The 9,697-nt window shown below is 44.4% G+C and overlaps 1 protein-coding gene across 1 annotated transcript; it reads left to right on the top strand.

Annotated features, from left to right (window-relative positions):
* Window positions 1-2,606: 2,606 nt before the first annotated feature.
* Window positions 2,607-8,185, top strand: LOC308576867 (olfactory receptor 2A5-like). The gene is made up of 2 exons (XM_081176887.1): window positions 2,607-2,689; window positions 7,204-8,185. The coding sequence occupies exon 2, from the start codon at window positions 7,226-7,228 to the stop codon at window positions 8,153-8,155; it is 930 nt and encodes a 309-aa protein (XP_081033013.1). The 5' UTR covers window positions 2,607-2,689; window positions 7,204-7,225; the 3' UTR covers window positions 8,156-8,185.
* The last annotated feature ends 1,512 nt before the right edge of the window (window positions 8,186-9,697 follow it).

The following is a 9,697-nucleotide window of genomic DNA, read 5'->3' as shown; positions in this document are numbered from 1 at the left end:
TGAGTTTGGGACCCCCACTAGGACACAGTTTCCTTAAGGTCCTTGCCGAGATTATGGATAGAGTTGAACCCGTGTCAAGCTCCATGCGGCATGGGCCCCCCTCTATCTGTACCTCTACATAAATTTTCTCTACGTTGGGGTGGGGCAACTGGTATACCTGGAAGTCTGTGAGCTCCGTCGAGTTGCCTTGGTGCATTGGGCCCCGGGACCTGGGGCTCTTGGATTGGTCATCTGATGCCTGGTGTCGGGTGGGCCGAGCCCGACACACCCGGGCGATGTGTCCCGATTTTCTGCACTGCCTGCACTCTGCATTGCAGAAATGGCAGGTCCTCCTCTCGTGACTCTCCCCGCAGCTTGTGCAGTTCCCTCCTTCTTGTCGAGGTAGCTGTGGTCTGTGCGCTGCTTGAGTGCGCTGCTGTACTCGGTGCACCTCCTCCCTGTCAGATCCTGAGTCGTCGGTGAGGTCTTCATGGTGGACCCTCGGTTGGGATGGCAAGCTCGGCCGTGCCTCTTGCTTCGACCTCTCGGCAGCTTCCGTTGCCAGGGCCTCCTCTAGAGCGACCTGAAACGTTAGGTCCTTCTTGGCATAGAGGCGTCGTTGCAGCTTCTCATCCTTCAGGCCACTGACGAGGCGGTCATGAAACATGTTCTCCAACTCTGAGAAGTTGCAGAACAGGGCCGCTTGGCGGATAGAGGTCACAAACCCAGTTATGGTTTCCCCAGGGGCTTGCTGCTTTGCGTAGAAGGCATTTCAACGAGTCACCACTGAGGGCTGCGGTGAAAAGTGCCCCTTCAGCTGTTCCATTATTGTTTTGTATGGAACAGTAGTGTCGTCTTCAGGTGCAAGGAGAGCCCAGGTGATTTCAAGCGTCTCCTCTCTGCAGACGCTGAAGAATATCGCCCTCTTCTTGGCATCTTCTTCGTCGGTGACCCCTTTGGCTTCTAGGAGGAAGGTGAAACGGGAGGCGTATGCTTCCCAGTCTCCGGATGCTGGGTTGAACGGCGAGAAGCTGCTGTCAGTTGCCATTCTGAGTTCCTTGTGTCCCGGAGCTGAAGCCTGGATACACGGTGTGAGGCAGCGGTGCGGCAGGTGGTGGTGCTGCGGTGCTGTGTGTGGCTGTCAGCTCAGCAGGATCCCACCTTCGTCGCCAGTGAAATATACTCAGAGTCGAGAGTGGATTTCATGCTCTTTATTCAACTCATAGTGGTGAGGAGGAATGAATGTCCCCTCAAAGTATCTGCTTTATATACATTATTTACACAATGGGCTGCACGTGATTGGCTAATTCTGGAATTCTCCTGTAGGCCAATCAGGTTGTGGATTCACTTCCATCTGGAGCCGGATTGGGTGGCTCCTGCAGACCAATCATACTGCTGCATTGTTCTAGGACCAATCAGACTGCTGCATTCTGAATCCTATTGTTCTAGGACCAATCAGACTGCTGCATTTTGGATCCTATTGTTCTAGGACCAATCAGACTGGCCATCCAACGTCTGATTAAAAACCTCCAAGGAAGGAGAGTCCACACCCTCGTGAAGGAGACCATTCCACTGTTGAACAGCTCTTACTCTCAGGAAGTCTCCTTTCATGTTGCTTGAAGTCATTGGTTTGAGTCCTACCCTCCAGAGCAGGAAAAAACAAGCTTGCTCCCTCTTCCATGTGACAGCCCTTGAAATATCTGAAGATGGCTATCCTATCTACTCTCAGTCTCCTCTTTCCCAGGGTAAACATACCCAGCTGCTACAAGTGCTCCTAGTAAGGCTTAATTTCCAGACCCTTGATCATCTTGGTTTCCCTCCTCTCCACACGTTCCAGCCTGTCAACATCCTTCTTAAATTGTGGTGCCCAGAACTGGACACGGTATTCCAAAAAACAAGAACAGATAATAAAAACAGTATTAAACATAATATGTTCTCTTAGAATGATTTATTATATTATAATAACTAGTTTTCCTACCGGAAACCCACTTTAAAACAATAACATGAGAACCCATGTTTCATTTAACTAGCTTTGGACTATTCTTCTAGAAACCCTGTGCTGAATAATCACTTGACCAAACCCAAAATCTTGCTCATTTCTTGCAGCAATAAAGATTGGAAGCTTTGACTAAATTATTTGTTAAAAGCTCAAGGAACAGAAGACTACAAGGAGAACCAATGCTGACCATCCCAAAATTTTCTGAGCTTGTTAAGTGTCCAGATGACATCATGGACCTCCTAACAGTGCAGCAATAAAATGGCTAGCACATTTGCAAAGCCACGCAAGGTCCAGTATGGTTTCAAATCAGATGGGGGACCATGTGTTGAGATGCCTGCACTGCAGGGGTGGGGTGGATCCTGGGATCCCTTCCAAATCTACAATTCTGTGATACTCCTCCCTATATGATTACCTCCTTAATACTCAGACAAACAATATTTCACTAGGGAACATACATATCGTGGGATTTGGTCTCAGTTCAAAAATACTTTAAAAGGGAGTTTGGGACAAGACCTCTGAGGAATTTTGTAGCAAATAGCTATTTCTGTTTCAAATAAACAGGTTCAGTAAGGAATGGGTGTATATAGCATCTGCTACTTCATTTCCTGGAACATCCTGCGAGCTAAACTGACCTGATAATAGCTGCACCTCAGATGATGTCTCTCACCCTGGAGTGGTGCCACCCTAGCATCATATGTCTGACATATCCAGGTAAACAACTTTCCTAGGACCAGTGCTTTTTTCCCTTAAAAAAATGTTTAGGGGTACTCTCACTGAAATAGGTAAAGGTAAAGGGACCCCTGACCATTAGGTCCAGTTGTGACCGATTCTGGGGTTGCGGTGCTCATCTCCCTTTACTGGCCGAGGGAGCCAGTGTACAGCTTCCAGGTCATGACCAGCATGACTAAGCCACTTTTGGCGAACCAGAGCAGCACACGGAAAAGCTGTTTACCTTCCCGCCAGAGCAGTACCTATTTATCTACTTGCACTTTGACATGCTTTCGAACTGCTAGGTTGGCAGGAGCAGGGACCGAGCAACGGGAGCTCACCCCGTCTTGGGGATTTGAACCGCCGACCTTCTGATCGGCAAGTCCTAGGCTCTGTGGTTTAACCCACAGCGTCACCCGCGTCCCACTCTCATTGAAATACTGCCCCTCAATGAGGCCAAACGTAGACTCACAAAATGTTTGGGGGTATGTGTACCCCTGCGTCCCCCCAGAAAAGAACACTGTCTAGGACAAAACACAGGATGCCTGATTTCATGAAATGCAGACAGGAAGAGGAAGTGGGACCAAAGGACTCTTGCAAATCAGCCAACGCTGTCTCCACTTCCCCATCTCCAAATCCCTCCATAAGGCTGGGGGGGGGGGTTATTGGGAGTCAATTGAAGTGGAGGAATGATGGGCAGGGAAAGGGCTGGACACTTCCTCCCCCCCCCCATTGCTTCTCCACTTCTGATTGTTCCCTTGTGCAGAGGTTCTTTCCTTTTTTTTCAAAGGGAATGGGCCAGGAAACTATTAAACACATACTATTTGCTGTTGGGCTGTTACTGCAAACGAGAAAGGCAAGAGGAAACATTTTGGTGGGATGCGAGTTCCTTTTCTCTCTCGTTATTCTCTCTCTGCCTCTTTTGTCATTTAATAAATCTCAAATATTACACGTAAGCTTTATACATAAAGTATATCCCACAAAAATTACCGGTGACATGTTAGACTACGGCAGCAACAGGGGAAACTTAAGGATCAAAAATAGCAAGAATGGGAGATCAATGCAACGCTGTGTTATATATGTTAGAATCTTGTATAAGAATGTCTAATTGTATGCATTTAAATAGTCTTAGACTAATAAACATTTGTCCCATTTGACCTTTGCTCCAAGTTTCACGAAATGTTTCTGAACAGCTAATTCTAAAAAATTGATTCTATAATGGCTTTAGCTTTATCCCACATTCAGGGTGGTCTCACATGCACTGTGGCCCTAACATCATGAGCATTATAACTTTCAAAGCAGAGTGATACACTCATTCTCTGTGTATGCTCGTGTATTTAATGTCATACGGCAGAGTTTTGTTTATACTATATTCTGTTCATGATATTTATATCCTGCTTACCAACAGCGTTGTTTTTCATCAACACAGTAGAGTTAACGCAGAGAGTTTTAGTAAAAAAAATATGTCTATTCCTCTTTGTTGCATGCCATGCAATTGTATACACAGTTACTGGAAAGCAAGTCCCACTGAGTCCAGTGAGACCCATTCATAAGTATCTGTGCATAACAGTGTATTTTAAAATCCCTGTCTTATACTTGGGGTTTGTCCATATCAGAGTTTACTGCACAAAAACATAGTTTGCACGACATTACCCTCAAACACTGCACATCTTGATGCTCTCTATAAATTTGAGTTTACCTGATGCAGGAATAATCTGCTAAATCGGGGGAAACCGGGGAAAACGTGCTCCGCTTGGGACCACAGATTTTGTTTCGCTGTTTCCATGTTGGTGTATCAATGGTAATTTTAGATACTGCACTTTCCAAGCCAACTACTTCCTTCAGTGTTTTCATTTCTTTTCTGGCTGTGCTTATAACTTTCCCCAGTGTACTCCTGAATGGAGTGTACACTTAAAAAATATTTTTAATGGTTTTGCTTTAATATACAATGTTAATGAACCACAGAAAACTAATAAATTGTGTTTGCCATTCTGTGTCTGAAATAATAGCAATTTAAAAGGCACGGACGTGGGTGGCGCTGTGGTGTAAACCACTGAGCCTTGGGCTTGCCGATTGGAAGGTCGGCAGTTCGAATCCCCACGATGGGGTGAGCTCCCGTTGTTCAGTCCCTGCTCCTGCCAACCTAGCAGTTCGAAAGCATGCCAGTGCAAGTAGATAAATAGGTACCACTCCGGCGGGAAGGTAAACGCCGTTTCCATGCGCTGCTCTGGTTTCGCCAGAAGCGGCTTAGTCATGCTGGCCACATGACCCAGAAACTCTACACCGGCTCCCTCGGCCACTAAAGCGAGATGAGCGCCGCAACCCCAGAGTCGTCCGCGACTGGACTTAACGGTCAGGGGTCCTTTACCTTTACCTTTTTAAAAGGTCTAAGTCATAAGCTGATTTGCAACAGGTTCAAGGCAGACACAAGAGCCCATTTCTTTACAAAATAGATAATTAACTTAATTTACTGCCATGGGATGTGGTGATGACGGCAGCTGAAGTAGACAACATGAAACCAGCTTTCACCAAACTGGAGTGCTCCAAATGTTGGACTCCAACTCCCATCAGCCCTGACCGTTACCCATGCTAGTTGGGGCTACGGAGTTTGTAATCCAAAATATCTGAAGGACACCAAGACTGCTTTTAAACAAATAGACAAATTCATGGTAGACAGTCCTATCAATATCTATGAGCCATTATACCTAAATGGACTTCTTGTATGGAAGCAGTGTTGGGAACAGACAGGGGTGGGCATCACACTGCATTGCTTTTGAGAACCTGATAGTATCCTGCTTATGTTGGGAACAGAAAGTGGGGTCAGACACGTACATACCCTAGTCCTTCAGAGCAGTTCTTATGATGGTATCAATAAAGTTGCCAAGAAAAGGTAAGTCCTTAAAAAGCTTCTACATTTGTCCTTCATTCTGTATAGTGAGAACATAACAATTATACTCTCAAAATAATGAATGTTTTAATTCCTCCCCGCCCCCAAAAGTGCTCAGTGTCTGAACAAAGCCCCCACACATACCATTTTACATGTCAGACCTCTTTCTGTGTGATTGGGAAGCCTGCTTTTCCATCCAGCTCTGGATAACTATCAGCCATTTCTATCTCTCTCTATTAATCTCTCTCTCATTCCAGAAATGAGAGCCAGGATGTGGGGCTGTGTTGCTTTGAAGCCCAGTTCAAATTAATTTCCAGCATCACCTGCTCTTGAAAGCACTAGGTGTAAACAGTGATAACAGTGGATTATATTTTTGTCATTACAGGTGAACAAGCCAATCCTCCTTGGGTATTGCAACTTGTACTGCATCCTATACCTTGTGTATGTTTACAATAGAGTAAAAGATCTCTTACAGGTATGATCCCTCTTCATTAGATGATCTCCTCTGCATTTGCATTATTGCATGTGCTGGAAGAAGTGAAGAAGTGCCTGCTGATGCCATCCCTGAACTAACATGTTCCACTTGCCCCATATGTTCAGAATGATGTATGCAAAGGGAAGCCTATGTGTGTCTCTTCCATGCAGTTGGGAACTCTGATAATGCAGCGCTCCAAATAGCATGGAGCTAATTCTACCCATGTAGGCTCCCTTCTGCAGACACTTCACCTGATGCATCAAGCTCCAAGACCAGACATACAGCATCTCACGCAGGGTTAAAGGTATGACTCTACCACCTCCTTAACATGTTCATGCACCCATGGGGGAGGGCTATTGTCTATTGATGATAAGTATGACCAATACTTTTCATTCCCTTCATTTAAATGCAAGCATCATGCTATTCTTTTTGTTCAGAAATGAGACTGTAAGGGCATCATGAGAAATCCTTCTCATTTTTAGATGTGATTAAGAAAAGCCTAGGTAAAGGTAAAGGGACACCTGACCATTAGGTCCACTCATGACCGACTCTGGGGTTGCGGCGCTCATCTCGCTTTATTGGCCAAGGGAGCTGGCATACAGCTTCCAGGTCATGTGGCGAACCAGAGCAGCGCACGGAAACGCCATTTAACTTCCCGCCGGAGTGGTACCTATTTATCTTCTTGCACTTTGATGTGCTTTTGAACTGCTAGGTGGGCAGGAGCAGGGACAGAACAATGGGAGCTCATCCCGTCGCGGAGAGTCGAACCATCAACCTTCTGATCGGCAAGTCCTAGGCTCTGTGGTTTAACCCACAGCGCCACCTGCGTACCTAGATGCTTATTGCCATGGTGAAGCTCTCCACAGGCCAGAAAGAAATTTGCCCAATCCCAGTGATCAGGGACACCCCCCCCCCAAAAAAAGAAAAATTGCTTGGGGGGGGACAATTGTCCCAACTCTATTATTAAGGGGAAAAGATAATGGTACATGTAGAAATAAATGATATTTTGTAAGTTTATTTAATCCAAACTAAGACAGAACAGGAATCATCTCAGATATTAACCCATTTCATGTTTATAGCACTGAGAGTGAGTAGTATTCTCCACTTCAGACACACAAGCCCAGGTGACAGGTTTCATCTCCTTCTTTTGTATAGGAAATGAGACTAGGAAGCTGCTATGAGGAACCAAACATTTGTGGCCGAATTCCTCCTGCTTGGTCTCGCGAAGAGCCTGAAGATCCGTCTTTTGTTGTTTGGGCTTTTTTCTGTGACCTACACCATCACTCTGGTGGGCAACTCAATGATACTGATGCTCATCTGGCTGGACCCCCGACTCCACACGCCCATGTACTTCTTCCTGAGCCACCTTGCCTTTGTGGACATCTGCTATACATCCAGCACAGTCCCCCAGATGTTGGTGAACCTACAGAGCCCAAGACAAACCATCTCGTTGGTTGGCTGTGCCGTTCAGATGCACATTTTTCTGACCCTGGCTATTACTGAGTGCATCCTCCTGGCAGTGATGGCGTATGACAGGTATGTGGCAATATGCCACCCACTGCACTACACGTTCCTCATGAACAAGAGAGTATGCATGAAGCTAGCTGTGGCAACCTGGATGAGTGGCCTTTTATTGCCAGTGGCACACACAGTCCTCACCTGGCGGTTGCCATTCTGTGGTCCCAATCTGATTGATCACTTTTTCTGCGAAATGCCAGCATTGCTGAAGTTGGCCTGTGCCGATACCAAGATGGTTGAAAAGGTCACTTCGGTGGGATGCATTTTCACCTTGCTTATCCCCATCTCCTTCATCTTGATGACTTACATCCGCATCCTGGCTTCCGTCTTGAAAATCCAATCTGCCCAAGGACAGCACAAAGCATTCTCTACATGTGTCTCTCACATATCAGTGGTGGTGCTTTTCTATGGCAGCGCCATATTTATGTACATGAGACCAGAGTCTAGTCACTCCGCAGATTTGGACAAAATAGTCTCTCTCTTCTATAGCATATTCACCCCCATGTTCAATCCCATGATTTACAGCCTGAGGAACAAAGACATGAAAGGGGCCTTGGTCAAAATTCTGTCACAGCACAAGCTTTGTTGATTGAGAAATTGATTCCAGAGTGGGCTACTTTTTTTAAGTTCATGCTGTTGTATGCTATTGTAACAAATATAAGTTGCTACAAAGGTAGATGTACTTTGCCATAATGTTATTTTTGCTACGGTTGTCAAGCAATTAAAGAAAATCTTGCATCAAGAGGTTTCATTTTATCTCTCTGGACTGCACTGCAACATTAAAAAAATAATAATCGAGATTTTAGTGAATTTGTTTAAACCTAGCTAAAAGGGGGGGGAACTACTACTACTACTACTACTAATAATAATAATAATAATAATAATAATAATAAACATTTCACACCCTGGAAAGACAAAAGTACAAAGATACAGCATAGCTTAAAAGGGATGGTAAATTATTAACTCATACAAAAATTCCCTTTAGAAATAATAAAGATATATAAAAACAAAAGTATTATCCACCTGTGAGTTCCATCACTATTGGGAATAAAGTTTCTATAAAGTCTTAAATTTGTCAGATGTTAGCATATGCTGGTGACACTGAATGACTGTGCACCTCAATATTCATTTAACAAATAAAATTATGCCATATTGGGGGGCGGATTACTTAGTCACTGTTCATTAGATACTTTTAGTTTATGAGAAATCTTTTCAAGGAGGGCAATTTGCCAAAGCCTGCAGTACTAGCAATCCAAATTGTTAAGATCACAGGTCTTCCAGAATTTGGCAATGGAGTCCTGGGCTGTTGTTAAATGATGGGAGTTAAATTATTTGCTTTTCAAATCCTCTTCTGCTTCCATATACAGATTCAAAAGAACCAGGTGGAAAAGTGGAGTCACAGTATGTTTAGTTATCAAAGTGATATCAGTGAACAACTTATTCCATAATTTAGTCACCTTTGAGCAGCCCCACCACATGTGCTTATATGTACCAACTCTGCAACTGACACATCACTTTTATTTTATTTTTACCATACTACACTTTAATTGTCTTAGTAATGCCAGGATGTCTGTGTTATTAGTTTTTGGTTTTGTGAATAGTTAGCGAGACAGTGCACCTTTCACCTCTTTCTGACCTTATCATTTACACACACCTTCTCCCAATCATAATGTATATGTGCCTGCAACTCAGGACAACACTTTCTGCTATGACAGATCTGCAGCTCGGGTTTCCGGGATGACTCATCAATTAGCCTAAAGACTGAGATGGAAATATTCAACCTCTCCTGCCACATTTGTCAGAGTGAAACATCCATGTCTAATGCAACCTTCTCTTTGCAAAATCTTTTCAAGCACAACACATACAAACATTACATTTTATGCATATTAAACATATCTTTAACACCCTACCTAAGACCTCATTCTCCTAGGAGGGACTTAGAAACACTTTACAGACTTTATTCTCTCTCAGGTAAGCCCACCATTTTTCTCTCTTGGAAGAAATGTAGATTTAAGAGCAAGGGTCATTGCTGGCTTCCAGTTCCAAAAACTCCAAATAGTGTATCTCCCCAGCTGGAAGATTCGTGGAGCCTACTTTCTTTCATTAACACAAAGATTGCATGTTTTGCTAC

Source organism: Podarcis bocagei (genome assembly GCF_964188305.1).
Source record: "Podarcis bocagei genome assembly, chromosome: 17".
NCBI classification, from domain to species: domain Eukaryota; kingdom Metazoa; phylum Chordata; class Lepidosauria; order Squamata; family Lacertidae; genus Podarcis; species Podarcis bocagei.
The sequence above is the reverse complement of the archived record's forward strand: the minus strand, read 5'-3'. Positions and strand labels throughout refer to the sequence as shown.